This window comes from Anomaloglossus baeobatrachus, chromosome 11 (genome assembly GCF_048569485.1).
Source record: "Anomaloglossus baeobatrachus isolate aAnoBae1 chromosome 11, aAnoBae1.hap1, whole genome shotgun sequence".
In the NCBI taxonomy this organism is placed as follows: Eukaryota; Metazoa; Chordata; class Amphibia; order Anura; family Aromobatidae; genus Anomaloglossus; species Anomaloglossus baeobatrachus.
This window is the reverse complement of record NC_134363.1, coordinates 176,376,430-176,390,066: the sequence shown is the minus strand read 5'-3', so window position 1 is coordinate 176,390,066 and position 13,637 is coordinate 176,376,430. Positions and strand designations below refer to the sequence as shown.

The 13,637-nt window shown below is 45.8% G+C and overlaps 1 protein-coding gene across 2 annotated transcripts in view; it reads left to right on the top strand.

Annotated features, from left to right (window-relative positions):
- The window catches only part of DIXDC1 (DIX domain containing 1), a 136,520-nt gene that overhangs the window by 59,102 nt on the left and 63,781 nt on the right, over positions 1-13,637 (top strand). For both annotated transcript variants that reach the window (XM_075328461.1, XM_075328460.1), the window contains 3 exons: positions 4,485-4,614; positions 5,225-5,350; positions 6,890-7,139. In XM_075328461.1, the coding sequence (XP_075184576.1) occupies positions 4,485-4,614; positions 5,225-5,350; positions 6,890-7,139 (506 nt within the window). The remainder of the gene's footprint in view (positions 1-4,484; positions 4,615-5,224; positions 5,351-6,889; positions 7,140-13,637) is intronic.

The following is a 13,637-nucleotide window of genomic DNA, read 5'->3' as shown; positions in this document are numbered from 1 at the left end:
GACATGGATGGGAATATCACCACAGACATGGATGGGAATATCACCACAGACATGGATGGGAATATCACCACAGACATGGATGGGAATATCACCACAGACATGGATGGGAATATCACTACAGACCTGAATGGGAATATCACCACAGACATGGATGGGTATATCACCACAGACATGAATGGGAATATCACCACAGACATGGATGGGAATATCACCACAGACATGAATGGGAATATCACCACAGACATGGATGGGAATATCACCACAGACATGGATGGGAATATCACCACAGACATGGATGGGAATATCACCACAGACATGGATGGGAATATCACCACAGACATGGATGGGAATATCACCACAGCCATGAATGGGAATATCACCACAGACATGGATGGGAATATCACCACAGACATGGATGGGAATATCACCACAGACATGGATGGGAATATCACCACAGACATGGATGGGAATATCACCACAGACATGGATGGGAATATCACCACAGACATGGATGGGAATATCACCACAGACATGGATGGGTATATCACCACAGACATGGATGGGAATATCACCACAGACATGGATGGGAATATCACCACAGCCATGAATGGGAATATCACCACAGACATGGATGGAGATATCACCACAGACATGGATGGGAATATCACCACAGACATGAATGGGAATATCACCACAGACATGGATGGGTATATCACCACAGACATGGATGGATATATGACCACAGACATGGATGGGAATATCACCACAGACATGGATGGGAATATCACCACAGACATGGATGGGAATATCACCACAGACATGGATGGGTATATCACCACAGACATGGATGGGTATATTACCACAGACATGGATGGGTATATCACCACAGACATGGATGGGAATATCACCACAGACATGGATGGGAATATCACCACAGACATGGATGGGTATATCACCACAGACATGAATGGGAATATCACCACAGACATGGATGGGTGTATCACCACAGACATGGATGGGAATATCACCACAGACATGAATGGGAATATCACCACAGACATGGATGGGAATATCACTACAGACCTGAATGGGAATATCACCACAGACATGAATGGGAATATCACCACAGACATGGATGGGAATATCACCACAGACATGGATGGGAATATCACCACAGACATGAATGGGAATATCACCACAGACATGGATGGGAATATCACCACAGACATGGATGGGAATATCACCACAGACATGGATGGGAATATCACCACAGACATGGATGGGAATATCACCACAGACATGAATGGGAATATCACCACAGACATGGATGGGAATATCACCACAGACATGGATGGGAATATCACCACAGACATGGATGGGAATATCACCACAGACATGGATGGGAATATCACCACAGACATGGATGGGAATATCACCACATACATGGATGGGAATATCACCACAGCCATGAATGGGAATATCACCACAGACATGGATGGGAATATCACCACAGACATGGATGGGAATATCACCACAGACATGGATGGGAATATCACCACAGACATGGATGGGAATATCACCACAGACATGGATGGGAATATCACCACAGACATGGATGGGAATATCACCACAGACATGGATGGGTATATCACCACAGACATGGATGGGAATATCACCACAGACATGGATGGGAATATCACCACAGCCATGAATGGGAATATCACCACAGACATGGATGGAGATATCACCACAGACATGGATGGGAATATCACCACAGACATGAATGGGAATATCACCACAGACATGGATGGGTATATCACCACAGACATGGATGGATATATGACCACAGACATGGATGGGAATATCACCACAGACATGGATGGGAATATCACCACAGACATGGATGGGAATATCACCACAGACATGGATGGGTATATCACCACAGACATGGATGGGTATATCACCACAGACATGGATGGGTATATCACCACAGACATGGATGGGAATATCACCACAGACATGGATGGGAATATCACCACAGACATGGATGGGTATATCACCACAGACATGAATGGGAATATCACCACAGACATGGATGGGTGTATCACCACAGACATGGATGGGAATATCACCACAGACATGAATGGGAATATCACCACAGACATGGATGGGAATATCACTACAGACCTGAATGGGAATATCACCACAGACATGGATGGGTATATCACCGCAGACATGGATGGGAATATCACCACAGACATGAATGGGAATATCACCACAGACATGGATGGGTATATCACCACAGACATGGATGGGAATATCACCACAGACATGGATGGGAATATCACCACAGACATGGATGGATATATCACCACTGACATGGATGGGTATATCACCACAGACATGAATGGGAATATCACCACAGACATGGATGGGTATATCACCACAGACATGGATGGATATATCACCACAGACATGGATGGGAATATCACCACAGACATGGATGGGAATATCACCACAGACATGGATGGGAATATCACCACAGACATGGATGGGTATATCACCACAGACATGGATGGGTATATTACCACAGACATGGATGGGTATATCACCGCAGACATGGATGGGTATATCACCGCAGACATGAATGGGAATATCACCACAGACATGAATGGGAATATCACCACAGACATGGATGGGTATATCACCACAGACATGGATGGGAATATCACCACAGACATGGATGGGAATATCACCACAGACATGGATGGATATATCACCACTGACATGGATGGGTATATCACCACAGACATGTATGGGAATATCACCACAGACATGGATGGGTATATCACCACAGGCGTGGATGGGAATATCACCACAGACATGGATGGATATATCACCACTGACATGGATGGGTATATCACCACAGGCGTGGATGGGAATATCACCACAGACATGGATGGATATATCACCACAGACATGGATGGGAATATCACCACAGACATGGATGGGTATATCACCACAGACATGGATGGGAATATCACCACAGACATGGATGGGAATATCACCACAGCCATGAATGGGAATATCACCACAGACATGGATGGAGATATCACCACAGACATGGATGGGAATATCACCACAGACATGAATGGGAATATCAACACAGACATGGATGGGTATATCACCACAGACATGGATGGATATATCACCACAGACATGGATGGGAATATCACCACAGACATGGATGGGAATATCACCACAGACATGGATGGGAATATCACCACAGACATGGATGGGTATATTACCACAGACATGGATGGGTATATCACCACAGACATGGATGGGAATATCACCACAGACATGGATGGGAATATCACCACAGACATGGATGGGAATATCACCACAGACATGGATGGATATATCACCACAGACATGGATGGGAATATCACCACAGACATGGATGGGAATATCACCACAGACATGGATGGGAATATCACCACAGACATGGATGGGTATATTACCACAGACATGGATGGGTATATCACCACAGACATGGATGGGAATATCACCACAGACATGAATGGGAATATCACCACAGACATGGATGGGTATATCACCACAGACATGAATGGGAATATCACCACAGACATGGATGGGTATATTACCACAGACATGGATGGGTGTATCACCACAGACATGGATGGGAATATCACCACAGACATGAATGGGAATATCACCACAGACATGGATGGGAATATCACCACAGACATGGATGGGTATATCACCACAGACATGGATGGGAATATCACCACAGACATGGCGGATTGCTTTTCCCTCCTGTGTCAGTGTGTTATATACACTGTGCCATGATTCTCTCGTCTTTCCTGTTGTTCTGATAATGGTTCACTGTCCTGTGGATGTCGGACGTCCGGCTGACTCAGCATCCACCATTACCCGGCTCCTCTCCACGTTCCCCCGACCTCGCAGAGTCCAGGGATTTATCCTGCCAGAACAATGGGCTCAGGCCTGTGATCGGTGACCTCGGGCATACAGCGATTCCCAGTGTGACCGGCGCTTTATACAAATGTAGCACTGTAAACCTGAATGTGATGTCCATCAATATCCTGTCCGATAACACAGCGATGTGTGAGTGTGTGACCCCTGGACCACCGCGCCGATCACTGGGGTCCAGATGTCACATCCCCACTATAATCCGGAAGATACACTAGTGTCAATGTTTGGAAAAACAACTGTGTTTATAGAGGATGTTCTGCAAAATACCTTTATACATTTCATAAAAGATTAATGGGATTTAGACCCGCGCCGCTCCCGGGCAGGAGGTTCTGGTCCCCGTCCCATAAGAGGAGCGCTGAAGTGTCTCATTTCTAGCATTACACTGCATGGTGTACACAGTATTATGCACTCACGTGTTATATCGGACCATCTGTTTATTCTCTATATCTGATTTCTATGTTTTACAGCAACAGCTGCAGGCTTATGTTGCATGGGTGAACTCCCAGCTGAAAAAGAAGGCAGGGGTTAATCCAGTCCAGGACCTGCGGCTGGACCTGCGAGATGGGGTGGTGCTGGCTCATCTGATAGAAATAGTCGGTGAGTATTGAGTTACATATATATAGGGGTCTGTCTAGAACTATCCATAGACTTTTTATTTTATAGAAAGCGGACAAAAAGAAGAGTAAACTTACACTCCGGCGTTATGTAGCGTCACAGCCGCACCACACATTCATCTTACAGATGGATTTTGCTTAAAAATAAAGCAAATCAGACGGAAAACCTTAGGGGTTCCTGATGAGGACCCTCATTTCTTGGCCAAATAGCATCCTTGGAGGACCCGTACATTACATCAACAATCCATCAATGTGAACAGACTCTGTAATTCTTATTTTCCTCTGTGTGTCGGGGGCGTTGCAGGGAAGCTGAGCCTTTATTACCGGCTTCCCCCACAGATCACAGGTTGCGGCATGCGTTTATAAACAAAAAAAGGGGAGGGATGCACAGCCTGCAGATAATAGTACTAATAGTGCTGGAGGATGCGGCAGGAGGGCACATTCTGATCTTATCATTGAAGGTCTCTTCTAACAGGAAAGCTTTGTCCAAAGTGGAAGACTCCTTTAAATAAGGTTTTTGGGTCTAGGGTATAGATTTGGATCGATTGGATTTCTCCGGTACATAAAATAATTCTTGTTTCCTTCGGTCACAGCTGGTGAGAAACTGAACGAGATTCACTGGAAGCCGAGCGGCGCACAAGAAATGAAGGACAACGTGGAGAAAGTTTTGCAGTTCGTGGCATCGAAAAAGATCAGAATGCATCAAACGTCGTCCAAAGGTGAGTGCTACTGCGGCCCTGTGCCGAGCGGTCACCCATCCCATAATGTGTTACTACATCCCATAATGTGTTACTACATCCCATAATGTGTTACTACATCCCATAATGTGTTACTCCATCCCATAATGTGTTACTCCATGAGCTCTTATAGCCATGATTCTAATTGGAGGTCATTGCTCTAGAAACCAGAGTTTATGGGGAGGATTTCACCAAGACTGGTGTTACTTACGTGTCCTGGAGTGGGATGCACCAATTTTATTAAGAAGCGATATATATATATATATATATATATATATATATATATATATATATATATATGTAAATGTATCAAAAAGTGGATGGGGATTATAAAGATGGCATGGTCAAAAACTCTGTATATATATATATATATATATATATATATATATATATATATATATACATATACATATATATATAAATCTAGATATACTGTGTATATACATATATATATATATATATATATATATATATATATATATATCTTTATATATATATTGTTTTGACCACGTCTTCTTTATAAGCCCCATCCACTTTTTGAAAATTTACATATATCAAAAAGTGGGTGCGGCTTATAAAGAGGGCATCGTCAAAAGCTATATATATATACATATATATATATATATATATATATAAAAATATATTTATATATAAAAATCTAGATATATATATCTATATATTTTGATATATAGTTTTGACCATGCCCTCTTTATAAGCCCCACCCACTATTTGATAGATGTAAATGTGATAAATGTAAAAGTGCAGGCAGGAGGCTGAGTTTACCCTGTAACTGGGGCTAATGTGATAGCTCAAGTTACAGGGGAAATCCATAATAATACAATTGTATGTGGGAAAGAAAAAAAGGAAGAGGAAGGAAAGAGAAAGAAAAGGGAAGTGAAAGGAAGGAAAATAAGGTGAGTGCTATGGAAGGGGCAACACAATTTAAAATTCATTTTATTGGCTCTCTGGGGGTCTTAAATATTTACCGTATATAAAAAATGGATTATGGAAAAAATATATACAAAAAAATATAAAAAAAGTAATTGTTTGTATAATGAAATGAGAAATTTTTAGAGCTCTAAAAGCTGCATGTACAAAAATAAAAATGCTCCTGGCCATGAATTGGTTAAGCTAGCCTCTTCACAGCGGGAGGGAGGGTGGTATACACTTATTGTGATGATTGTCAGAAAGTCCTGGGGAAAGATGGTGGCGAGGCGTCATCCCAAAAGAGATGAGGAGGGGGTTCACTTTTCAGAAGACTGTAGATAATAGAGAATGGCTGCATCGTATACAATATATAAAGTTCCTATTGAAGTGGACAGGAGCCGAGCTGCAGTACTCGAGAACGGCCACTACCCAGTGAGTGGCGCTGTCCTGGCTCTGTATATTCTGTAAATCTGGGACTTGCTAGCAGCTGTGGGGGCTCTGAGTGTCGGACCACCGCCGGTCTGATACCGATCACCTATTCTAAGGACCGTCCATCAGTATATAACCTCTAATTATTTATTTTTCTCACTACAGATATCGTGGAGGGAAACCTGAAGTCCATCATGAGACTTATACTCACCTTAGCCGCTCACTTCAAGCCAGTTTCCGGACGATCCAGCAACCACGGCGCGTTGGGCGTGCCAGGGAAGAGCCAGCCCGCTCATTCTGCCAACCACAGACCCCACTCCACCGCAGCCATGGCTCAGGGTGCCGCCGCCGCCCTCGCAGACGTCCGCCAGGACATGTCGCGCTCAGGACGGGATGTTTTCCGCTATCGACAAAGGTAAGTGCATTAAGTGACGACATGAGATGTGCACTGTAGATTTTATATACGTGTTATCCTGGCATATGATCGTGTACACCCAATCTGGATTTGGAGCAGATGTGAAGCCTCGGTCGCTCGTCTGCTTCTTCTCAGCGCCATCATTTACGTTGACATCACTGGTGTGAGCGGAGGGGTCCGCAGATTGTTTCCTGTAGCAACAGGCGTCCGATCCCCCCTTGATGAATCACTCTCTGCAAGCGGGGACATGCAGTTCTCTGTGCAGCAGCTGAGAGATACAATGCGTTATCAGTGCCAGGCGGCTGCTTTATTGCCTATTTATGTGTATTCCAGTGCAATGGCAGAGATATTACATGTGAATCAGGTTTTATAAAAGACCATTTACCAGCATGGATCTGTATATTTTTTTTCCCTCACCGCACCTGACTCTGGGCTGGTTTTGCTATTGCATCTTATACATAGAGCAAACAGTGCTGAGCTGCAATACCGTACACAGCCTGAAGTCAAATGTGGCGCTGTTTTTGGAAAAGATTCCATTTTGCAACCTTACACTTTATCTTTTTGTGCTGCCAAAATGATCATTTCCGGGCATACTAAAGCTGACCATATACACATGAAAAAAAATTGTTGGATTTCTTATGGTAAGGCCTGTTTCACATGTCAGCGAAAAACACAGACGTTTTTCACTGACGTGTTAAAAACACCTATGTCCCTCCGTGTGCCTGATTCACGGCATACGTGGGTTGTCCATCTGCAATCCGTGATACGTGATCTGTACTCCTTAATTGTACATGGCGATAAACTCACCTGCCCCCGCATCTGATGTCCATGGTGCTGAAGTCTCTGGCCATGCTGCATCCGGCCGCCGCTGTGTCACCTCTGCAGCTACTTCCGGGTCGGCTCTGGCTGCATACATGAATATGCAGCCACCAATGAGCCAGCCAGGAAGAAGCAGAGGGCAGCTGCCGAACACAGCATCGCTGGAGACGGGTGAGTTGCAAATCCTTTTTATTTTCAATGCACGTTTTTTTCTGGTATGTGTTTCACTAACCACACCATAGTGTGATCTGGCATCAGTGACGCCAGAAAAAAACGGACATGTCTCCGTTCAGCAATCACGGACACGTGTGTACTCCACACAGAGACACGGTCAGTGAAAAATCACTGATGTGTACGCAGACCCCTTGATTATAATGGGTCTGCTTATGTCAGTGATTCTGGTACGTATGAAAACTAGCACACACGTACCAGAATCACTGACGTGTGAAACAGGCCTAAAGTGTATAACCACAACAAGCCGTCAAACAGATCTGTGACCATTAATCCAGCGTACTCTTCATGGGACAGAAAAAAGGAGTACAATGAACTGTAACTGGACAGTGGTGCTCAACCTTCAAATAGATGGTTTTGCAGAGCCAAGTTTCGAAGAAATAGGTGGCACTCACCGATCCATAAAAGTCCTGTATTTAGTTTTTTTTTAGAAACTATGGATGCAGACAGCATTGTGGACTGGTCATTTTGCATGACACTGCCGGTCCACAGTGCTGCCCACGTCCTCCTGCATCCATGGTTTTTTAGGCACTTTTAGGACTTTTATGGATCGGTGAGTGCCACCTCTTTCTCCTACACTCATCTTTTCTGGTCACTGAAATAACTTGCAATTGACAAGAGTAATTTTTAATTTAAATTTACTGAATATTAACTAACCAGAAGAAGACTTTGCTTTTGAATTTTGGTTCAATAGAAAAAAAAAAGAAAACTAATTAAAATGTCCTGGACAAACATAATGGTTCCAAACAAAAGAGTGAACATACAGTTAGGTCCAGAAATATTTGGACAGTGACACAAGTTTTGTTATTTTAGCTGTTTACAAAAACATGTTCAGAAATACAATTATATATATAATATGGGCTGAAAGTGCACACTCCCAGCTGCAATATGAGAGTTTTCACATCCAAATCGGAGAAAGGGTTTAGGAATCATAGCTCTGTAATGCATAGCCTCCTCTTTTTCAAGGGACCAAAAGTAATTGGACAAGGGACTCTAAGGGCTGCAATTAACTCTGAAGGTGTCTCCCTCGTTAACCTGTAATCAATGAAGTAGTTAAAAGGTCTGGGGTTGATTACAGGTGTGTGGTTTTGCATTTGGAAGCTGTTGCTGTGACCAGACAACATGCGGTCTAAGGAACTCTCAATTGAGGTGAAGCAGAACATCCTGAGGCTGAAAAAAAAGAAAAAATCCATCAGAGAGATAGCAGACATGCTTGGAGTAGCAAAATCAACAGTCGGGTACATTCTGAGAAAAAAGGAATTGACTGGTGAGCTTGGGAACTCAAAAAGGCCTGGGCGTCCACGGATGACAACAGTGGTGGATGATCGCCGCATACTTTCTTTGGTGAAGAAGAACCCGTTCACAACATCAACTGAAGTCCAGAACACTCTCAGTGAAGTAGGTGTATCTGTCTCTAAGTCAACAGTAAAGAGAAGACTCCATGAAAGTAAATACAAAGGGTTCACATCTAGATGCAAACCATTCATCAATTCCAAAAATAGACAGGCCAGAGTTAAATTTGCTGAAAAACACCTCATGAAGCCAGCTCAGTTCTGGAAAAGTATTCTATGGACAGATGAGACCAAGATCAACCTGTACCAGAATGATGGGAAGAAAAAAGTTTGGAGAAGAAAAGGAACGGCACATGATCCAAGGCACACCACATCCTCTGTAAAACATGGAGGAGGCAACGTGATGGCATGGGCATGCATGGCTTTCAATGGCACTGGGTCACTTGTGTTTATTGATGACATAACAGCAGACAAGAGTAGCCGGATGAATTCTGAAGTGTACCGGGATATACTTTCAGCCCAGATTCAGCCAAATGCCGCAAAGTTGATCGGACGGCGCTTCATAGTACAGATGGACAATAACCCCAAGCATACAGCCAAAGCTACCCAGGAGTTCATGAGTGCAAAAAAGTGGAACATTCTGCAATGGCTAAGTCGATCACCAGATCTTAACCCAATTGAGCATGCATTTCACTTGCTCAAATCCAGACTTAAGACGGAAAGACCCACAAACAAGCAAGACCTGAAGGCTGCGGCTGTAAAGGCCTGGCAAAGCATTAAGAAGGAGGAAACCCAGCGTTTGGTGATGTCCATGGGTTCCAGACTTAAGGCAGTGATTGCCTCCAAAGGATTCGCAACAAAATATTGAAAATAAAAATATTTTGTTTGGGTTTGGTTTATTTGTCCAATTACTTTTGACCTCCTAAAATGTGGAGTGTTTGTAAAGAAATGTGACAATTCCTACAATTTCTATCAGATATTTTTATTCAAACCTTCAAATTAAACGTTACAATCTGCACTTGAATTCTGTTGTAGAGATTTCATTTCAAATCCAATGTGGTGGCATGCAGAGCCCAACTCGCCAAAATTGTGTCACTGTCCAAATATTTCTGGACCTAACTGTAGATTGACCTTAGGGACATATGAAACTAAGGCCGGCTTTGCACGCTACGACATCGCAGGTGCGATGTCGGTGGGGTCAATTCGAAAGTGACGCACATCCGGCATCACTTGCGATGTTGTAGTGTGTAAAACCTTCTGATCCTGAAGCCGCTCTCAACCTTGATACTCCTGATGGGGACGCCATAGTGAATGATCTTATTGCGTCCATCAATGAAATGTTGGATATTTCTCCCTCAGCTCCTCCAGTGGAGGAGTCAGCTTCTCAGCAGGAGAAATTCCGTTTCAGGTTTCCCAAGCGTACAAAGAGTATGTTTCTGGACCACTCTGACTTCAGAGAGGCAGTCCAGAAACACCGAGCTTATCCAGATAAGCGTTTTTCCAAGCGCCTTAAGGATACACGTTACCTTTTTCCCCCTGACGTGGTCAAGGGCTGGACTCAGTGTCCCAAGGTGGATCCTCCAATCTCCAGACTGGCGGCTAGATCCATAGTTGCAGTGGAAGATGGAGCTTCACTCAAGGATGCCACTGACAGACAGATGGAGCTCTGGTTGAAATCCATCTATGAAGCTATCGGCGCGTCTTTTGCTCCAGCATTCGCAGCCGTATGGGCACTCCAAGCTATCTCAGCTGGTCAGGCGCAAATTGACGCACTCACGTACGTCTGCGCCGCAGGTGGCGTCCATAACCTCTCAAACGTCGGCATTTGCGTCCTACGCTATTAATGCTGTCCTGGACGTACGGCGGTTGCAGCCGCCAATTCGGTGGTAATACGCAGGGCCTTGTGGCTGCGGGAATGGAAGGCAGATTCGGCTTCCAAAAAGTGCTATCACGCCCTAAAAAGACCGCCGGAGGTGCCGCTACCAAGGCGGCTTCCTCATGACTTACGGCCTCCTCACACCGCATCCTCGGTCGGTGGCAGGCTCTCCCGCTTTTGCGACACCTGGCTGCCACAAGTAAAAGACCGTTGGGTGAGAGACATTTTGTCTCACGGTTACAGGATAGAGTTCAGCTCTCGTCCTCCGACTCGATTCTTCAGAACATCTCCGCCTCCCGAGCGAGCCGAGGCTCTTCTGCAGGCGGTGGGCATTCTGAAGGCAGAAGGAGTGGTGGTCCCGGTTCCGCTTCAGCAACAGGGTCACGGTTTGTACTCCAACCTGTTTGTGGTTCCAAAGAAGGACGGGTCCTTCCGTCCTGTTTTGGACCTAAAACTGCTCAACAAACACGTAAGGACCAGGCGGTTCCGGATGGAATCCCTCCGCTCCGTCATCGCCTCAACGTCCCAAGGAGATTTCCTAGCATCGATCGATATCAAGGATGCTTATCTCCACGTACCAATTGCTCCAGAGCATCAGCGCTTCTTGCGCTTCGCCATAGGAGACGAACACCTTCAGTTCGCGGCACTGCCGTTCGGCCTGGCGACAGCCCCAAGGGTTGTCACCAAGGTCATGGCTACAGTAGTTGCGGTCCTCCACTCTCAGGGTCACTCAGTGATACCTTACTTAGACGATCTGCTGGTCAAGGCACCCTCTCAAGAGGCATGCCAACACAGCCTCAACGTTACTCTGGGGATTCTCCAGAGTTTCGGGTGGATCATCAATTTTCCAAAGTCAAATCTGACACCGGTCCAATCACTGACATATCTTGGCATGGAGTTTCATACTCTTCCAGCGATAGTGAAGCTTCCGCTGGACAAACAGCGTTCACTACAGACAGGGGTGCAATCTCTCCTTCAAGGTCGGTCACACCCCTTGAGGCGCCTCATGCACTTCCTGGGGAAGATGGTGGCAGCAATGGAAGCAGTCCCTTTCGCGCAGTTTCACCTGCGTCCTCTTCAATGGGACATCCTACGCAAGTGGGACAGGAGGCCGACGTCCCTAGACAGGAACGTCTCCCTCTCTCAAGCAACCAAAGCTTCCCTTCGGTGGTGGCTTCTTCCCACCTCATTATCGAAAGGGAAATCCTTCCTACCCCCATCCTGGGCGGTGGTCACGACGGACGCGAGCCTGTCAGGGTGGGGAGCAGTTTTTCTCCACCACAGGGCTCAGGGTACGTGGACTCAGCAAGAGTCCTCACTTCAGATCAATGTTCTGGAGATCAGGGCAGTGTATCTTGCCCTAAAAGCGTTCCAGCAGTGGCTGGAAGGCAAGCAGATCCGAATTCAGTCGGACAACTCCACAGCGGTGGCTTACATCAACCACCAAGGTGGGACACGCAGTCGGCAAGCCTTCCAGGAAGTTCAGCGGATTCTGCTGTGGGTGGAAGCCACAGCATCCACCATATCCGCAGTTCACATCCCGGGCGTAGAAAACTGGGAAGCAGACTTTCTCAGTCGCCAGGGCATGGACGCAGGGGAATGGTCCCTTCACCCGGACGTGTTTCAGGAGATCTGTTGCCGCTGGGGGATGCCGGACGTCGACCTAATGGCGTCACGGCACAACAACAAGGTCCCAACATTCATGGCTCGATCTCAACATCACAGAGCTCTGGCGGCAGACGCCTTAGTTCAGGATTGGTCGCAGTTTCAGCTTCCTTATGTGTTTCTTCCTCTGGCTCTGTTGCCCAGAGTGTTACGCAAGATCAGGTCCGACTGCCGCCGCGCCATCCTCGTCGCTCCAGACTGGCCGAGGAGGTCGTGGTACCCGGATCTGTGGCATCTCACGGTCGGCCAACCGTGGGCACTGCCAGACCGACCAGATTTGCTGTCTCAAGGGCCGTTTTTCCATCTGAATTCTGCGGCCCTCAACCTGACTGTGTGGCCATGGAGTCCTGGATCCTAGCGTCTTCAGGATTATCTCAAGAGGTCATTGCCACTATGAGACAGGCTAGGAAACCAACGTCCGCCAAGATCTACCACAGGACGTGGAAAATATTCCTGTTGTGGTGCTCTGCTCAGGCGTTTTCTCCCTGGCCATTTGCCTTGCCCACTTTTCATCTCAATCAGGACATCTCCTTACCCTCGTTTTGTCCTCATCCAGTTCACCAATGTGAAAAGGATTTGCACTTGTTAGATCTCGTGAGAGCACTCAGACTCTAC